We start from the raw sequence: 21,257 nt of genomic DNA, 5'->3' as shown, positions 1-21,257 counted from the left end.
ACTGCAGCCTTTAACCGCCCTGAGTGCAGGCTGAGAAGAGGATGATAAATATCTAGGGATGAGTGGCTGGTTTTGAAGAAGCGTTTCAAGCCATATAAATTGAGCTTATGAGATTCTCGGTTTGGAAAAGAGCGCAAGTCAGCAAAAAAGGCTGCTGCTGGCTATTAAGTACAACTTTGGGAGCCTAATTGTAAAATGATTTCAGATGATTAGCTCAGACTACTTTTGTATGTATGTATGTATGTAATATCCAATACAGAGAAAACAATTCACTGCTCTCCACTAACTTGGCAAGTACCTTGGCTAACTACAGCAGCTTGCCAATGCAATAGCTTTCTAACAGCTAACAAGACATGGGGTGCTAAAATATGGGGGGAGGTAATATTTTTAGCCAATATTTGATTATAATTTCAGCTTTGAGCTACATATTGTGAGGTTGACTGTTTCCCCTGGAGTGGGTATGGTTTGCAGAGTATGGCACAGTGTGCAGTCGCTGTGCATGCATATATAGACATATGAACATTCTTGCAGCAGAGCTGTGGCTATTCTCTGAATCCAAGTGTTACTGGAGCCCGGGTGTCTATAGGAAATGTATTCTGCTACTGTACTGCACACATTATAATAATATTTCCAGCACAGTAATCCCTGGAAAAGTATGCCCAAGAAAAGACTGAGAGCAAAAGGTTAACATTGAGGGTGTATTTTTTTCTGGTGCAAGAAGGGCAGTTTGTTTGTGTGGGAGGAGTCTATACGGTATACATCCAGCCAAGGCTCTGTGCTTGACCTCGTGCTTGCCCACAATGCAACACAAGTCAAGATGAGGGGGCAGGTTTGTTTGTTTGTGTTACTATAGAAAAGGAGTACACAGAGCTGGATAAGTATCCTCTCCAGAATCACTGAGTAGATAAAGTGAAATGAATCTAAGCAAATTCAAAACATTCTTCTTTATTTAGATGCCCCTTTAGCCTTTGCATAGCAGCAGCACCTATTCTTTGTGCTGTCTACAAAGAGACGACAAATGTACACACGCGCTTTACAACAGACTAACATAATACATTAAGATTAAAAAAACAATGAAAATCGAACGACTCGAAAGACTCTCGTGCTGTAATATCATTTAACATGAAACCCTAACGATTACACACCAAAGTACTCTTAGTGATTGTTAACGTTTCTTCAGAAATACGCTTTCACCATTTTTTAAACCACTTATATTAAGTTCCCATGTTGTTCAATTTGAGTCAGAGGAGCATTTTTGCATTTCTTTGAATGTTATTGTGCATTACGGCACCTTTTTCAAAGTATTTTGCAATGTTCGTGTTTAGTTCTGGCTCTTCAACCTCTCATTCTGAATTATTGACTTTTAAGTTGTATTATTATTGATTATATTTCAGCTACTCTATGGCTTTTATCATTTGAGTTTGGTGTTCTTGTTGACATAGTGTCGCTGTATATATATTGACTGGTTTTCTCGGTTTTACTTTTAGCAGTCGAGCTTAGTTGGTTGTTATTGTCTATTTTTGATTCTTGGCGTTTCAGTTTGTTCCCCCCGTGTTTCCCTGTGGTTAAGTCTCCATCCTTGTCTTGCATGCATGGTATTTAGTTTTACTTCAACTGTCTCACTGTCTTTGACTAGTTTTAGCTGTGTCTTGCTGCCCTGGAGTTTCCCCTCTCTTGTGTCTATTTAAAGCTTTGGTTTGTCTTAGTTGCATCATTCTGTAATCATCTTGTCATCTCAGGTCTGCATTTTTGTTTTACCTGGACTTAAGCTGTTGTCTTGGATTGCACACTTTGTCTAAAAATAGGTTTGTAGCAGCCCCTTATCCACACACTTTATTTTAGCAATACAGTTTCCTTTTTCTCCTTATTATTTTCTTATTCAGAGACCTTTTGTAGTTTGCCATCACCAGTGTGTGAATGGGTGGATGACTGGATATGTAAAGCGCTTTGGGGTCCTTAGGGACTAGTAAAGCGCTATATACAGGCCATTTACCATTTGTAGTATATTTGTCAATGAGATTTCTACCATCCATTAGTCTGGGTTATTTTAATTCCTCATTGAACCCCTGGGGCCATAAATATTTTTAATAGTACAGGTTAGCCTACGAAAGTCTAATTTATCAGTTGCTTTATTTATTTCCTCTCCAATTATTGATCCGATTAATGGAATCACCTTGGGGTATAACATCTGTGTCTGCTGATGTCTCCACACGTATTTTTAAAAACACCCTGGCTTTCAAGTTGTAATTACTCTCACTGCTACCGGTCCATCTTCCAAATACCACGCTATTTCGAAACAGCATAAACAAGTAAAAAATATCCCTACACCTTGAAGCTCCAGCATTGATTCCTATATGTTTTAGTATGTCTGTGGCTGGTTTGGAATTTATGCGCATCTTTCAACTCGGCAAAGAAAGCCGAGCAATCAAAAAACTAGTGAATAGAAAAATCATGCAATCTCCAGGCCTCAGCCAGTGGGTTTGAACTCTGAATTAATTTTGGTAAAAAAAAAAGAAAGAAAAGAAAAATGGCTTTATAAGCTTCAAAAAATCCTGCTGTTTTGAAAACATGAGGGCAAATGGACTAAAGAAAAACAGAAACAAGGTGTTTGCTTGTTTTTTCCCAAGGACATTTAAATAAGGATTGGTTGTAATATGTTGGTTATGAAACATCTTGAAGAAGAAAATCACTGCCTGGAACAAAAAGATTGGTATTAATTTCATTTGGTAAGTTAGAAGACAGTGGCATATGACCAGAGAAAGGAGTGAATAGATGAGGAAGGGATGAAAAGGTAATATAGAGGAAGATGTCTGTGAAGGTTCTCAGTCATCCAGGTCATCGTAGTCAAAGGAGCTTGCAAAGAAACTCCCACTAGGTTTATATCTGGGACTCTCCACCATTTGACCTTAGAACTGAAGAAGCTTCTCGGATGAGAGGTGAAACGTCTTCAAGTAACTTAAAGAAGTCCAGACGCTTTTCTTTGCAAGCTCCTTTGACTAATATAGAGGAAGCAATATAAGAAAATGTGGAGGTGGAAGAAGTAGGGTAATTGGTTTATAAGGCAGGACGAGGAGCACTGGGTAAAGCAGAGTGTTATTACAGCTAGATGATGCATCACGAACCATTGACTGGCCCTTCATCTCTGTCCCTCATCTTATCACTGTCCTGTCATTTTTCTTTATTATCTCTTTGTCTTATTTGACTAATAGAAAAATGTAATACATTCTATAAGTCCTTCGATACATCACAGTGATATAGTCAGTCATAGATCATAAAGTTTAACATAATTGGCCATACCTTGCCTACAAATAAGAGCCTCTCATCCGTCTTGCACCAATAACAAAGCCACTAGCAGCAGCAATTCATAAATAAAGGACTCCTCATAGCTTCAGTCATATGAGCTGTTAGCCGTTAGCATGCGTCCGTACTATCTGCCCCGGGAATTCTCGCATGTTATCGCAATAACAGCGTATGTCCCCCCCTCGGCCAACGCGGATGCAGCCTGTGACACTCTCCACTCAGTGGTCAGCAGACTGCAAACACAATCTCCGAGAGCCCTTCTCATAATATCAGGGGACTTCAATCATGCCTCTTTGGACTCCACACTGCCCACCTTCACCCAGTATGTGACCTGCTCAACCAGAGACAATAAAACACTGGACTTACTGTATGCCAATGCTGAAGAGGCATACAGTTCATCACCTCTCCCTCCACTGGGCAAATCTGACCACAACCTGGTGCACCTTGTCCCTGTGTATGAGCCCTTAGTGCGCAGGGTGCCACCAGCCACCCGCACAGTGCAGAGATGGTCAGAGGAGAGCGAGGAGGCTCTTAAGGATTGTTTTGAGTCGACTGTGTGGGAGGTGATCTGTGACGACCATGGAGAGGACATCGACAGCCTTACTACATGCATTACTGACTATATTAATTTCTGTGTGGATAACACCGTACCTACCAGGACTGTACGGTGTTTCTCCAACAACAAACCTTGGATTACCCCAGAAATTAAAGCTGTCCTCAAGCAGAAGAGGAGGGCCTTCAAATCCAAAGACAAAGAGGAGTTGAAAAGGGTGCAGAGAGAGTTGAGGGGACTGATAAGGAATGGGAAGGACAGCTACAGGCAGAAGATGGAGAACCAGCTTCAGCAAAACAACGTTGGTGAAGTCTGGAGAGGCCTCAGAACCATCTCAGGCCACAAACAGCAGAACTCTCTGCCTGGGAGGGATGTGAGGTGGGCAAATGAACTGAATCATTTCTTCAACAGATTTGATTCAACCATGAGACAGTCTACAACATCGGCTGCAGACTCACCCACCCCCACTGCTGCTGTTCCACCTCTGACATCTCAGACACTTCACACCTCCTCTATTCACCCTGCTCACTCCCCCCCACCCCCAACAACAGCATCCAATACACACTCAACACAAGGCTCCAGCCTGTCTCTCTCAACCACCCAGGTTAGGAGGGAACTGAGGAGGATTAATGGCAAGAAGGCAGCGGGCCCAGATGGCATCAGCTCGAGGGTCGTCAGGTCCTGCGCGGACCAACTGTGTGGGGTGATGGAGCACCTCTTCAACCTGAGCCTGAGGTTGGGAAGAGTCCCACAGCTCTGGAAAACCTCCTGTGTTGTACCAGTGCCAAAGACTTCACGCCCCAAGGACCTCAACAGCTACAGGCCGGTGGCTCTGACATCCCACCTGATGAAGACCCTGGAGCGGTTGGTCCTGGCTCAGCTTCGGCGCCTAACAAGCTCATCACTGGACCCACTTCAGTTTGCCTACCAGCCTGGCATTGGCGCGGATGATGCCGTCATTCACCTCCTACATCGTTCCCTCGCTCACCTGGAGACCGCTGGAAGCACTGTGAGAATCATGTTCTTTGATTTCTCCAGTGCCTTCAACACTATTCTTCCCTCGGTTCTGAAGGACAAGCTGGAGAACTCTGGAGTGGACCATCACCTCACTACCTGGATTTTGGACTACCTCACCGACCGACCACAGTATGTGAGGACTCAGGGCTGTGTGTCGGACAGGGTCGTCTGCAGTACGGGGGCCCCACAGGGAACGGTTCTGGCTCCGTTCCTCTTCACCATCTACACTGCAGACTTCTCCCACAATTCCACCCAGTGTTTCCTGCAGAAGTTCTCTGATGACTCTGCAATAGTCGGCCTCATCACTGATGGGGACGACAAGGAGTACAGAGGACTGACTCAAGACTTTGTGGACTGGTGCCAGCTGAACTACCTCCAGATCAACGCCAGTAAAACCAAGGAGCTGGTGGTAGACTTCCGCAGGCACAAGCATTCTCCACTGCAACCACTGAACATCCAGGGTATGGACATTGAGGCTGTGGACAGCTACAGGTACCTTGGTGTTCATCTGAACAACAGACTGGACTGGACTCATAACTCAGACGCCCTCTACAGGAAAGGGCAGAGCAGGCTGTACCTGCTGCGGAGACTGAGGTCGTTTGGGGTGGAGGGCCCACTCCTGAAGACCTTCTATGACTCTGTGGTGGCTTCTGCTATCTTTTATGGTGTGGTCTGCTGGGGCGGCAGCATCTCTGCTGGGGACAGGAAGAGACTGAACAGGGTGATCCGAAGGGCCAGCTCTGTTCTAGGATGCCCTCTGGACCCAGTGGAGGTGGTGAGTGACAGGAGAATGGCGGCTAAGCTGTCATCCCTGTTGGACAACGTCTCCCACCCCATGCAGCAGACTGTGACAGCACTGAGCAGCTCCTTTAGTGGCAGACTGCGGCACCCACGGTGTGGGACGGAGAGATTTCGCAGGTCTTTCCTCCCCACTGCTGTCAGACTCCACAACAAAGACTTTAACTGAACAAACACACACATCCACACATGTGCAATAACACTAAGTGCAATAATCTTTTCTGGCATCGTTGTATTTTTACTCAGTTGTATATAGCATTCGTATTCTATTTTTATCTTATTGTATATTTTTATTCTATTTTATTCTACTGTATATAGTATATTATTTTATTCTATTCTGTACAGCTGTGTACTGTATTTATTCTTATTGTATTCTAATTTTTGCGTCATAACTTTTGCACTGTCCACTTCCTGCTGTGACAAAACAAATTTCCCACGTGTGGGACTAATAAAGGTTATCTTATCTTATCTTATCTTATGAGTCCAAACTGTAGTGCTGGTATTGCTTTAGCGTCAGATCGATGGTAGAACCAAGCAAGATCGTTTTTCCCACCAGCTGTTGAATTATTCAGCCCACGACTTCCTCTGGGGAGATTCCTGCTCAGCCTGCCAGACAGAAACAGCAAGCTCACTGCCTGGCAGGGAAGCTTGGGATTGTCACAAAATTCCTAACAGCACGGTGTGTACTGTGTCTGAAGACAACAGAGGTCATGTAACAGACAACAGGGCATACTGTATGTTTACAGCCATGACAAAATGCACTTTATTGGACGCTTATAGTTTGCATCATCTGTTTTTTGTGACCTGAAAAATATTGTGTGCAATATTTAGTCTCACTTGTGCTTTTAATGCAAACACATATAAGCTCGGGTCTGTTTTTCCCAATGAACAGGAAAAGCATCTGCTTCTCTGCAATTGAAAAACTACCAAGGAAGTTCCAGCTCTCTGCTTCTACAACTTGCAAATGCAGCAAGATTCTTGAGATGAAAAGCAAAATGGAAATGAGAGCAAGTCCATACTGTAAAACTAATATCCAGGGAGAAAAAGTTTGGAAACTGCTTCCGAGTAAGCCATTGTAAATGTGCATCAGTGAAGTGTGTCACTGTAGAGTGAAGATTTCATTGTCAGATGTCCACCTCTGCCCCCCCAAGACGTGTTCTTTTAGCTAACGAGCTACACTCGATTTCACAGAGACACAAACAATACACACACATCTTAACATGAAGTAAGGCTCTAAAGAATGCTTTCAAATCTGCGAAGCTCCATTTCTTCTAAGAGGTTTTAATCCAAAGGTTGACAGGCTAACGTGCTACTATTTAGAAGGCGACCACACACACTGCACAAGTTAAACAGAGACATTATTTTCCTGATTTGTAATCATTTTAGAATTGAATGTGTTTAAGCTACTGTAATCCATCCAATTCTGTATAGACAGACATTTTATTAGGTCCACTTTTCTAGCATTGGGTTTTACCCACATTTACCTTCAAAACTGCCTTCATTCTTTGTGGCATAGATTTAACAAGGTGCTACGGTCATTCCTCACAGACTTTGGATCATAGAGACCGCGTCACACAGTTGCTGGAGATTTGTTTCTGCACACCCTTGATATCATTGTCCCGTGCCACCAAATCCCGATTGGACTGAGGTTTGGTGACTGTGGAGACCGTTTGAGTACAGTGAAAAAACTGTATTGCTCAATGAACCAGTTTAAGATCATTTGAGCTTAATGACAAGGTGTGTCACCACCAATATTCAGGTAGGGTGTGGCAAGAAAATGTCCTCCATACCATTACATCACCAGCAGTGTGAAGCGCTCATACAAAACAGGCTGGGGGGGGGGGGGGGTTCAGACTATTTCAGAGAGAGATCTTTTGAGGAAAATGCACACAGATCCACAATTTCTGAAATTATCAGAACTCCCAGTGGCACTCAAAGTCACTTTAATCACCTCTCTTTACCATTATGATGCATAGTTACTATGATTCTTCAGCATGCATAAATCAATCATTGTACCTTAGATATAAAAAAGGAGCTCTGAAAGCTACGGTAAAGATTCAGTAAGATAAACTTCATAAATAATTGATCCTGCAGACTAATTTCAGCCACACTTCCAGCTTAGATTTGCAGAAAAATCGCAATATATAGTAAATGTCAATATTTCTGAAATAAAATAACTTCAAAAGTCCATAAATGTCTTAGCTGCTTTGAGAAGTTTTCACTCCTTTCAGTGTAGGGCTAAGAAACTGCTATCCTTTCATTACAGCAGTCCTTGGAGTGGGGAACTAACTTATTTTAAGAGATGACAGAAAAATGTTTATTCAGCTATATGTGCAGTTATTTGTTTGAGTCCAGAAATGATCCGTAACAATAACTGTCCTAAACCATCACATATGCAATCAATAGGCAGCCTAGAGAACAAGACAGGCACTCACACACACACACACACACACACACACACACACACACACACACACACACACATATTTTTTTCACTCATTCATTATCTATTTTCCCTCAGGGCGTTGGTAGCTCCATAATCAAAACTAGTCATCTCACCCACACACTTTTCACACTCTCCAGTTTTGCTGTACCACACATGCCCATCTTGCCCAATCATCCTATCCCGCACTGAAGGGCTCAGAGCCAGAGCTGAAATAGCCCTGCGGCCTGAGAATAGGCAAACAATTTCACATCTACTCTGAGGAGTGAATTCAATCGTGCATCATTCACTACAAGATGCTGACGGCCCAACAGTTTGTATAAACAATGACACTGTTAGACTGCTTTCATTCATTTTTTTTTACTCTCGCTTGTGATAAAAATCTTAATACCTGATTTCATTTGGAATTTCTGGCTTTAGAGTGTCAACAAACAGCTTTTAACAGGCACAGTTAGTGAAGAATTCAAAAGAGCGTTAAACAAAACACTCCCACCTATCACAAGCTGAAAGTGGTATCCATTTGGCATCTTTTTCCAATGCAGTGAGACACCAGTTTAATGTCATTTTACAACTTGAGGAAGAAGACAAACTTGCATACCTGCGTATGATGGTGTCATGCGTCTGGTGGGGTGACACATGGCACCATCCCAAGAACTCCAACCACAAGACAAGCATTCAAGTCCTCTCTTGGACTGCTTTACCTTACAAACCTTTGTTAAAAATTATTTTTATTAAGACAGACTTACCCAACAAAGTTCTTTGACATTTTTTTAGTTACCATGGTTATAATGTATGTCCTTAGCAACCAAAGTAACTCAACCCACAATATTAGAGAGTCTCACGCTGCCCTACATACTGAAGAATTACACTGAGGTGCACAGTATATACTCTGAAGCTTACAGGTCACAATGAAAAGCCAAGTGGAAATTTAAAAAGTGACTTTTAATAAAAAATGATCTTATAGGATTTAGTTAAATTAGACACACACTAATAGATGTATGACTTCAATTCAACACAGCAATATGTTTGCTGATAAAACGCTGGGAAAATTAGCATCAGAGCCAACCAGCACATTTCAGTAACAGACTAAGCTCATGAGCTAAGGCGTATCGCTAATTATTTCTAATTATAAGCTCCACAGAAACAAATTCAAATCATCCTGTCAAGAAATGTATTCAAAGACTAACAGGACCGTTAAAAAAAACCTCTGAACGAGCATGTTGCTGATGAAATGCTGCAATGTGTTTAAAGCTTTTGTGGCAGGAGCCAGCCCATTGAGAGTCAGATAGCTCTAAGCAGCTAGTTAGCTGAGTGTTATAGTATTATTGACCCGCCAACAAATGGAGGTCCAATCAGCTGTATGGGTATCCCATTCGAAACTAATTAGTTCAATGAAGTGAATTAAAATGCATCACCCGCAGTGTCTGGGTGCCCGTTAAGGTGAAAAACATCATCTTTTTAGTTGCCAGGTGATGATAGCTGTCCACAGCTGTGACTCACCTTCCTGAATAGCTCCGACTGAGAGCTATTAAGCTCCTATTACTCCATCACATATGTCGAGGACAGATGCTCCTACCACAGCACAATGGGCGTGATTCACGCACGGTAAATGGCTGTTCGTGCACCTGTCTTGTTTATTAGAAGCTTTTGATTTTTAGTGCATTTTATTGTTGAGTTTTATTTTTCGACTTCAGATGCATAAACTGAATCTTTGTCAGGTATGTCTGTCTTTCAGATGACTTTGGAAACTCACCAGACACTATTACAGCTCCGCTGGAAGGGATTTCATGCATATCCCAAATGACCCAAGTACAAACTGTGACTTCTCGTTGCACAGAAGGCACAGCGAATCTTTGAGTTAGTGGGTTTTGTATACATATTTTATATTCCACGTTTATTACTGATCTCCTGGGCCTGTACACTATCTACAACCAAAATGCATTTTGATAGCTCTAGTACATTGTTGGCTACTGCTGGTCTGAATAACATGCAAGTACCTAAAAGCATTAAACAGGTAACATGCATCTGTTTTCTCAACAAACACCACTATCATGTTGAGTGCCTGCAGATATGTGTCCAAAAGCTCCAGCTGAAAAGCCAAATGAATCCAATTATGGAATAAGACTCATGAGATTCCAATACTAATCCCAAAGTCTGGTGCTACTTTGACAAAATGCTAATAAGGTCTCTGACACAAGTGAGCTATAGACCTTGCTCAGATATTATTAAAAGATCCTACAATTAAACAAACTATTTAGGTGATGTGTGAGCCTCCGCATGCAGATCAAACATGCACATATATATTAATCCCTACCTTCAAAGCACACTAAGACAACAAATTGCTGATTTCCCAGTATGTATGCAAATGAGTAAATGCCTGGTTTGAATATGGCTGTGTCTGTGTTATTCCAGCACATAGCCACGCTTCAAAAATAATGGTCCTTTGTTGCGAATCTTTTTATAATATCAAAATATGCTATTTAATCAGTTTGAACCTTGTTTGCTATTATGGAAACATCTGCACCCTCCCGTATTGTTTGCTTTTGTCTGGAAATAAAGATATGAACACTGGAGCTTTCGCTCATCAGAACAGATCTGACTGTAGCAACACTGATAAGATGAGGATTAAAAAGAGCTAAAGTCGAAAAGGAAATAAAAAAAGTGTCTACCTTGTAAAGAGGAAAATTATTCTGAAGGTTTCGGGTCAAAAGCGAGCATTGCAGGTATATATCACATAAATTATGGAACACGGCTGTGAAAAGATTCCTTATCGGGGAATCGTTTAAGCTAAAAACCTGCTAAGAATGGGTTTGGGGAGCATACTAGAGCTTTGTAAAGAAAAATATGTAATTGGAGCTATGTTTATGTTTCTCAGGAAAAAACAAATCAATTTCACTGTCACCAAAGTCACAGCGAGGTTGCATTTCAAAGGTCTTAGCCACGGCACCCTTTCTCCACCTCAACTTGAAATTAATGTTTGCCCTCTAACATGTTTACTGGTCACAGTGTAGCTATTTAGGACACCAAGCAAGGCTTTTAGGTGATCTTCCATTTCTCCAGTCCTTTATCACAAATTTGACTTTGTCTTCCCATGACGTCCCTCCTCCTGCCAGAGACCCAGCAAGTCCTGTCAGCCAGAGAGCACAGATCAAAGCCTCGTTCCAGCCTCTCAGCCACTAAAGCCAGCATGACAGTGAACCATCATTAACACTCGAGGAGAGTGTTACCCTTCTTCCTCTGAACTTAACATCGCCTATGTTCAGTGGCTGTCGTCGACGGTCTCACCAGGCCTCGTTGGCATTCAAGGAGATTCTCTCTCACTCTGGAGTAAGAGCTGCAAGATACGAGCTTGATACAAGCATTCAGGATGGAAGAATTTGATGGCTGCAGTTAATTCTCAGTAGCAGGGCTGACAGAGCTGATTATAGGCATTGCTCTATGAAGATGCTGACAACTGAACAGTGCTGCTGTCAGGGCTGGAGGGGATTATTGGGTGTAGGGCGAAGAGTGACGGATGAAAATTAGCATCTTTATAATATCAGTGTAATAATAGTGAACAAAAAAAAACACAAGGCAGTTTTTTAGGGGCAAAAGATGATGACATTTTGTTTTTCATTCATATGAAACAAATGAGTGGGCAAAGAAAACATTGCTTTTAAAAGGTGGATTCAAGCTCTTGACATGTGCACGTTTAATCTCTTCTGTATGCCCACAGTCCATTTTATTGATTTACTGAAAGCATTAGTCACAGCCTGTCTATCAGTGCACACAAGGCACTGTAAAAGGAATTTAAAAAGGCAAAAAACAAAAAAAAACCCACTACGAAACATAGTAAATGCATCAATTCACTGTGTTGGTGAAGAAAAGAGAGTGCTTCATGCTGTAACAGAATCTAAATGTCCTTTTGCACGCAAACAGCTCCACACAGACGCAACAAAATACAATATGCTTTTTGTAGATCAATGCAAAAACAACAAAGCCAGAACCGCTCCTGATGTGTATTTAATCTGTGCTGCTTCCACACTTCACACACTGGTTTAATTTGACTCCCAAGTGAACTGTTGCTGTTATAGAACAGTATAGTCTTAGCACTCATACATGCATGCCAGCGATCGCACAGCTGTTTACTGGTTAGCTACAAAAATCCAGCAAAGCGGGACAGGAAGAAAAGTGAGGTTATCAGGTACTGTCTCAAGATTTTGTGTTTTGGCCCCCAAAAGGACACGGCTGTGTAGGTGGTAGTTACAGTCAGAGTGGCACTGGAGCAGCCTCGTCAGTGTTGCAGGTGTTAGAGTGCCATATGGTCCTAGGTGGTAGCTCATCTTCAGCTTACACAGAGGGAAACTTAAGAAGCACAGAGTAAAAGGAAAAGGAATGATATCAGTGTAGCCTCAACAAGCAAAACGAAATGTCATAAGACTGTTCCAGAAAATAAGAAACTAAACCTAAACTAAAGGAGGAACTGCAAGAGCAGAATGACTATAGTTTAACTGTTAGGATCGTTGTTCTCCACCGTTATATAAAGCTTCAGACAGTAGATCACCTCTGGGGTTTCTTGTTTTTTTTGTTGTTGTTTTTTAGAGAAGACGTGCATATTTTATTTGAGAGACATTTGTCTTAAGAAACATGTCTTTACTTCTTTTTTCCTTTTGCTCCCTTGTTTCAGCTTGTTCAATTTAAGATAAATCTAGTCTTATTTTTGTGGCTTGCTCTGCCTAATGACCATGGCTTACTGTAATTAGCAGAATATTTAGAGTAATGATCTGGAAATTCCTTTTTAGAGCTTGATTTATATATAAACATAAAAGCTTTGTCCAGCTGCTCCCATATTCACAAAGGCCCCAAAGGCAGATTAATCCACGTTAGATTTGCAGTTCTGCTGGAATCTTTTGCACGGATAGAAAATTAAGGAAACAAAGGCTACAATCACACTGGGAAAAACATGGGTTACAGAACATGAACAAAATTACTGCCACCATGTGCAATGAAGTTGTGACCATGTTGCCTTTGAAATTGCTTCAAAGGCTTGATGCATCAGTATGGGGGGAAAAGGAATCAGTTTGCTCTCAGTTTAAAACTGAATGGGAGTTTGTTTATTGTTTTTTATTTTATATCACAGAATAAAGTATTTTATGAAGAATTTGACATAATTTGACATTTAAATTATTGTAGGGGTTAAAAGTCATTTTTATGGAAGCCCGTTTCCGCCACTAAAAAAAAAAAAAAAGCTAGTATCCATAACTCGAAATTTCGAGTTATTTTCTCGAAATTTCGAGTTACTTTTCTCAAAATTTTGAGTTAGCTCTGCCAATCAAAAATATACGTGAATGAGGTCGCTTTCTTGTTACCCGGAAGCATATGGTGCAGGACCGCGCACTCAAAAACGGATCCCAACAAATTAAAGTATGTTTGCTGATAGTAACACCATGTGATTCAGCTAATAACACAGGGATTTCATCATTTGTGAAGCCAGGCTGAAAACACTCAGCAATCTGTGCATTCACGACTGGATGTAATACCGGTAGCTTAGCTGTAGCATTTGTAGCTGAGGGCTTCAGCTTCCGGGTAACATGGAAATGACGTCATTCACGTAGATTACTGATTGGCAGCGCTAACTCGAAATTTCGAGTTGCTTTTCTCAAAATTTTGAGTTAATATGTCGAAATTTCGAGATAATAACTCGAAATTTCGAGAAAAAAACTCAAAATTTCGAGAAAATAACTCGAAATTTTGAGTTATGGATCCTTTTTTTTTTTTTTTTAGTGGCGGAAACGGGCTTCCATACATTTTTAACAAAGATTTCAAATTATATTTTCAATAGCAAAGCAGACTAAAGTGTTTTATTACCAAGTCCTTGAGTTATTTAAATTAAACTCCATTTCCCTTGCCTGAGGTGTTAGATAGTGGCTGTAACTGATATTGCAGTTAGTTGTAATTGATACATGATGAAACACCAATACATCAGATGACTCTGAGAACTGTGACAATCTGAAAAGGTCCACTGTTTCAAGACTGCAAGAAACCTAAAAAGAATTGTCCCCTGAAATGTTATTTAGTTGCATTAAACATCGGCGACAGGGTCAAATATACAAAAACACAATTTCTCATTGGCATCAAGTTTAGAACAAGCAATTACCAGGGCTGTCTTTGAAAGAAAACCCATGTAGACAGAAAATGAACACGCAAACAGTAACTGTAAAAGCCACAGCCAACCAGGACCCTTCTCACTATGAAGCAACAGTGCTAACTACTCTTCTGCAACCTTTATCACAGTATTTGATGGTAATGTATTGGTGAAACCAAGAGCTGAGTAAAAGTTAGGCCCGATTCACCAGGTGGTCATAGACATGAATGATTATTCTCCTTCAAACTGCTAGGTGTTTAAATATGCACCTGTGTGCCATAGATATGCCAACCGTATGTTCACAACCTGTTTATATTGCCCACAGATCATTACTGTGTTGTGCTTTCTCATTTACTTCTGTTGCTAACATTTCAGTAAAGCATCACATCAGGTACTAAGACAAACCTGCAGTCTATTTGTAAACTTAACCTGCTGAGAGGAGCAGAAATATTCTCAATAAATCCAATTACTTTTTTACTTCCCCCCCTCTTTTTTCAGGGTGGTATGTGGTGTGGGGGGGGGGTCTTCTTATTGAATTTACATCCCTGCCTTCCAGTTACTGTGCAATGATGAGTGTATCCAGCTCACTGTGTTTCTCATCTCAGCCTTTCTTTATCTACATCCTAACCATCCACACTATCTTTCCTTCCCTACCTCTATTTCTCTTTTTCCCACACAGCCTAACAAACTAAAGTCAGTTAGGCTGTGTGACATCGTGCAGTGTTCTTTCTCTGTAGTGTTTAAAAATTACTGTGTGTGTGTGTGTGTGTGTGTGTGTGTTTCAGAGAGAGAGAGACAGAAAGAGGTTTGTCTTACTTTTCACAGCAGTGGGGAGTCATCTGGAAGATAATTATATTGTGGTTTGCAAAGCTGAGCTCATGTTTTATACACAGCATTCTTCATGAGGCTAATAAGCTTCAGTGAAGCTTGTGGTGCAGTACACATTCACACTAAAAGAGCTCAGACCGAGAGAGACGCAATGTGAAAGGCAAGGGAAACCAGAGTGATAATAAGCAGCGGTGCAGGATCTCCTTAGGGCTTTTCTACGCTCTGTGAGACGCTTTCTGTCCCAGATCTGTAAAGGAAGCTAGCAGATGCTTAAAACAGGGCTCTCATAAGTACAAGTTTCTATATGCAAATGCAGACCATCCAGGCATTTAGCAGAGGAATTTAATCACCGCAACACATCCACTGCCTGCACTCAAAACCAAGCTGTGAAATCCCACGTCAACCCCACCACCACCACCTCCTGTTAGCAAACTATGCACTAACTACAAGAATAGAATTATTATATCACTACCACAAGCCACCAATTAAAGTAAAATTCAGCAGCTACAAGATCTATCTTCAGCCTTAGGGAAGCCCTTAGATTAGAAGTCGCTCTCGAAGAAAAGGACGATCCATTAATGGTATAATTGGGTCTCCGCACTGCATTCAGTCAATGTGAACTTTGACCCAGTGCTCTGTAGAAATCACACCTCACTTCTCTTAACCCTAATCAGTCCCTTGCTTGTACAGAGCTGTGCAAACATTTGGGGCACTTTCCCAGCCAACCGGGAAGGGTCACAAATTACAAATTAATTTGACAGCATTGCAGTGATCCCAGAAATGCAAAGACTATCTTCCCTGACAAGAAGACGGGGAGCCTAACTCTACGCAAGAACTGTAATCTGGCAAGTACCTTGTAAAACTCTGGTTAAGCACATCTTTAAGACAGCACCAGCTGTTTGGGTTTTTTTTTTTTTTCAATTTTTTCATCCCTGTATGACTTCTAAATTAGAACTCCTCAAACCATTATTATTGAAATTATCCTCAATTTAGGCAAAAAAAATATCAAATGCTTTTTGAGCCCTATTAACTCTATTGTTATCAACTGTCCCAAAATTAACATCCTTTCACATTTTAAAATGACTCCAGTAAATTTTTAACTTAACCGCATGCTCCGACTGTGCCCCTGTGTGTGCCTTTCATGTATGAATATTTCATCACCTAAGCTCAGCGCATATCTTTTTTTTTTTGCTGAAAAACAGATTAAAGGTGATATCTGAAAAACCCTAAATGTAATTTATCAACACTAAAGCATTTTAAAGGTTTGACAGGCTCTTCTAACCATCGGAATTAAATAATGAAGCTTTTTATCTCGTGCCCTCCTCCAAATGATGTTAGCCAGGTGATTGCCATTGAGATGAGGTGCTAGAAAGCCCTTCATGTTCTCTGTTACTGAATGGTAATGAATGGCAAAAACGAATGCTAGGTCCAATCACTGGTCTACAATGGCAGCTTCGAAATGCAGCTCATACTCTAAGCTTATGTTTATGCAAGCTCCAACACTGTAACACACCATCACATCATGCCAGGTGAGTCTGCTGCTTTTCACCGTATCACGCTTGGCAGCTGACAGACCTGCTCTTCAATAAACAAGCCAGTCAGTGTCCCCAGAGCTGACTGGGACACTGGTAAATGGCCTTAGATGCATAAGTACTGCTTTATTTTGTTGAACTGACTGGACAGTTAGAAAATGAAGCAAATGGCAAAGAGGGATATAATAAAGGGCTGAATGAAAGCCGAGCTTTTCCACTGCATTTCTGTTCTAGTGCAGGTTGTGCCCTCTTCTCATCACTGACCTTCAGAAGATGACCATTGACTGGCAATCCCTGTGGGTGTGTAAACACCATTTTAAGAGAAACCACACGTTCAGTGTTGGCCCCCAATATTTTTTCTTCTTTCTGCCGTGTCAAACCGTCTCACCGGTCTTTCATTTCCAAAGGCCAGGCTCTCTCACAAAACAAATGTGCCGCAAGTTACACATCAAACGTAAGCGAGCAATGCGAGCATGGTGACAGACATAACCGAAGGACTGTCAGCGATGTGTCGTAGAAGCTAAATCTATTTGGTGAATATTCCGAAGAGCTTCTGATTGGAAAAGGATGATCTCTTTTATATGACAAAAATGTCCTACCACCCCAAATCTCTCATGCTTCTCCTTGCCTTGAATTAAAGACATTTCAATTCTTGTCATTTTCCCTCTTTTCCCCTGATCCTGTGCCCGCTCAGCGCTCTCTGTTTGTCACTGGTCCTGATAATAACACGATGTCAAAAGCAGGGGGTGCAGCCTGTAATAGGGGGTATTAACCCGGAGGGAACGACTATCATCATGGTTTCGAGGTTTCAGAGCGCGCACGGACATAATGACAAAGGGAGAACTGCATAGAAGAGCCAACGGGGAGGCTCATCTCCTCAATAGGAATCTGAGTCACACAACATCTGTACAAAGGATTTAGAGGATTTGTGAGGCCTTGAACTGTTATTAGAAGTATTTTTTTTTTTTTTTTTGAACTTTTAATTGCAGAGCAGGAAAACAGCAGTCACCAGCATATACATACACAGGACAAAGATGCATCTACATGTATAGCAGGACGTGGGAGGCAGAAAGAGAAAGCCAACAGCAATATTAATAAACAATGAAAAAGGTTAACAATCATCCCTTTGTTGCCAGGCTAAATCCCGTAAGCCCGATTTCAACCTCTGAGCAGAAGGAGTGTTCAGGTGGGCCAAAAAAGGGTCCCATATGCGATAGAAAAGGAAAGGTTTGTCCTTAAGTGCTGTAGAGAAGGCTTCCATTGGCATGATACATATCACAGACTGTAGCCACTGGTTGACAGATGGGGCCTTATCAGAAATCCACAGTACCATAATGCACTTTCGAGCGTAGTGCAGCAGTATGTGAAGGAGATCTTTGCTGCGAAAGCCGGCAGGTAGCTCATCGTTCAGTCCTAACAGGCAAGTCCTTGGACCCAGATGCAGTCGGCAATATTAGAAGTATTTGACTGTGACAGAGAGATTTAACTGTTGATTTCCTCTGCTTCAATTGTGGCTGATAGAGTAGCCTGTTGTTAGCTATTACAGAGAGCAGGGATTGTAGTCTACAAAGCAAAATCCCTACTATGGGGTTATGTGAGCAACCTTTTGCACTTAGGTGTGTGTAGCTCATTAGCATTTCTTCCTATGTGTGGCATGATCACAGTAAGGACAAGCCCTTAAGTAGAGAGCTTGTAGCGCTTGGTTTGAGTATGTATGAGTATAGACCATTTATGTACAGGTAAAGACCATCTATACATCTTCCTGCCTTTAATAAAAGTCTAAATTACCAAGACATCAAACATAAGATGAACTCTTAGCTTTTCGAACTCTCGATCTGTCTCACAGACACAAACAAGGTGGCAGTGAAGCAGGAGGGAGATGCATCGACCTTCTCCTTTCAATTAATGATTTCCTCTCAACAAATTCCTCTTCTTTCTGCCAGGAGGGTTGTGCACCACTGCTTTGGTTTTCTCCCTCTTTTTTATTTTAATCACACATCAGCACAAATGTACACACATGCAGAGGAACCATTTGCATATATGCTGGGGTTTGTCAGAATGGGACTCATTATTTACCTGAATGGTGCTTAATTGCGTATCAGCAATGATATAATTCCATTCGCCTCATCATTACAGGCTGAGAAACATCAAAATCCAAGAGCGTGCAGGTCTTTCATTGGTAGGCAACCAGTTTGCTACCCATTCGTCATCTAAGCTGATTCCCCACCATCGCCCAGCAGCACAATGGCTGTTCATTCAGTAAATTCCAAGCAGGGCTATGTTTTGGGTTTTTTGTTTTTTTTACTCTGAGACGAATAATGTGGCAGCGAGCTTCTCTGAACGCCAGAAAGCGCATCAATAATGCACACGCAGCTTGTTATAGCTCAAACTCACTCTGCTTCAGTGGCTCACCAACCCAAAATCCAGCATCAAAGACCAGAAACATTCATGTGCGGTTCAGTGTGTATGTGCATGTGTGTGTGTGCGAAGATGCTCACACATGCCAGCACTGGAGTGTCTGAGAGGTGAAAGACGTTGAAAGCCTTGACTTTAAAACCTTCTTCTAATGGGAAGAGGAGTGACTGTCTATTCTCACTGAACGAGCACTGTAGGGAGATTCATTTGGTGAGGGTGGATTTCTCTTCCCGAGAGGCTTTCTGAATCCTTTTGTACTGAAAAATAATAAAAATGGGAGTAAGCTTGAGGCCAAGGACACGGGCGCTGTGTGAACGTGATGCTTTGAATCTTTAACATCCACTACTTTTTAAAGAGTGTAGGGGAGGTAAGAATGAGGCTTTTAGTGTTCTGAAAGCAGCCAGTGGTTACAATGGGCACAGCATGAAAGAGGCTTCTGGCTGAAAAGATGTCACATTAAAGGATCTGTCTAATATATAATTATTACCATGTTTGGTGATGTATTATGTCACATGGAATTATTTTGTCCTCAAACAGTGTTTCAACAGAAAGAGCTGGCAGCATAAAAGATTTCCTCCCAGATTTAACCTTGAATATGTATACACAGGGAAACGAAATAATGTGATGTTGTGCACATTTTCAGACACTTTTTTTGATGGCAAATTGGAAATACTTGAAAAGTTCAAGGGAAATTGGAACTTTTTCTCAAATAAATGCACACACGTACACTGAGAGTTTAAGTAGAAAAAAATGATACAAACAACTTTCCTTGTAAACCAAACCATGGAAACTAACGGTCTGCACAGCAAAATCTGCAGCTACACGTATAGGATGAGTTGGGTGGGGCGCTTTTCACAACTTTTCTAGCACAGCTCTAACATGCAGTCCGAACACCGAACTTTCCTGACCGCCGGTGGTCCGCTGCGCTCTCCGCTCTCTGCGGACGCGTCGACTCACCTACAGGAGACGGTGATCTCTACTTTGGTGGCCGGAATGTTGCCGGTGATCGGGTCGAAGTCGTACACCGATGACGTGTCTTCCAGCTTGTCCATAACGTCTCCTTCCATCATGTCCATCGCCAGAGCTCGTGGTGGCTCGGGTGTGATCCGAGAGGCGCACAGCCTGGCGCCGGCGGTGCGCAGCGAGTCTCCGGTGACGCCTGATAACAGATCAGAGACCAGACGGCCTCCGGTCCGACCGGTTGAGGCAGCCACTTCACAAATGTTGAAGCTGAAGAGGATGGAGAGGAGAGTACCCAGTGAGGGAACACCCAGGGGGGGGGAAAGGAAAAGGGCGCACTTGGTTAACTCTGCGCAGCGTAAATACTTATTTTTTTTTCTTGATTTCTGAGATTACTGTTGCGCTTTCACCGACCTGCTGGACGTCACATGGAGAGGTGGACCGCGCTCTGCTTTTGTCTTCACCGTGTGCGCACAGCGGAGCGTGTGAAGAGGAATGACTACATACACTTAAACCCACCCATCCTCCTCCCACACGGAATTACAATCAAGTGCTGGTAACCCTGTACACTGGCGCTGCTGTTGTCACCCTGCAACATCCTGTGTAGCCTCCTCTTCAGCGTGCACTCCAGTGTCAGTCATAGCAGATGACTAATTGATGTTATTTCGTATTTTTGGACTTTTTCTAAGGCGTGGCATCAAAAAGCTGCTTGTCCTGAAGGATGCTTGTGAGACTGAATGCAAATTGGAAGCAGTCCTGCTGGTCGGGACAACCCATGTTTAGACGGCTGAAGAGCAAAGCTGGAGCACAATATTTAGTCATCTATTTTTTATTTTTTATATTGGAACATTTTATATATTGGACTTTTGAGAAGGCATAACAGAATGCGAAACAGTAAAGAAATTCAACACCACAGTGAACCATTGAGATATTTTTTTTTAAGAAAGAAAAACAGCAGGATCAGCTTTAAGTGCTTACACAGTCAAACGTGCAAATGTTTCCCATCTTTCTTTGATGGAAGGCTTGTACACAACACTTTCAGACAGTCAGAACTGCCAATTAAAAAGTGTTCATGCTGGCTGATTTAAAATCAATGATGATTAGAGTGAGGGAGTTACATAAAGATTTAATGGCCATCATCCATCCCCCCATTAGCCTGTTGTTGTGCAGCTAAAACACACACACACATTGTAATGAATATGCTAAACTGATGCCACTGCCTGTCAAGATAGTGATGGGTTTGTCATTTTTGGATAAGTATGGTTCCTAAATACAAGCAACATGTGC

General features: G+C 41.9%; 1 protein-coding gene across 1 annotated transcript in view; it reads right to left on the bottom strand.

Moving 5' to 3' along the window:
* cpne5b (copine Vb) overlaps window positions 1–20,684 on the bottom strand; it is a 158,031-nt gene extending 137,347 nt beyond the window's left edge. Inside the window, exons 1-2 of the mRNA XM_085406201.1 lie at window positions 20,385–20,684; window positions 19,968–20,240 (exon numbers count right to left, since the gene is read on the bottom strand). Coding sequence (XP_085262327.1) covers window positions 19,968–20,086 — 119 coding nt within the window. The 5' untranslated portion in view covers window positions 20,087–20,240; window positions 20,385–20,684. The remainder of the gene's footprint in view (window positions 1–19,967; window positions 20,241–20,384) is intronic.
* Between the last annotated feature and the right edge of the window lie 573 nt (window positions 20,685–21,257).

This window comes from Rhamphochromis longiceps, linkage group LG5 (genome assembly GCF_057381845.1).
Source record: "Rhamphochromis longiceps isolate RC_006_pf linkage group LG5, R_longiceps_female_GT1.1, whole genome shotgun sequence".
NCBI lineage: Eukaryota > Metazoa > Chordata > Actinopteri > Cichliformes > Cichlidae > Rhamphochromis > Rhamphochromis longiceps.
This window is presented reverse-complemented; position numbering and strand designations above follow the sequence as displayed.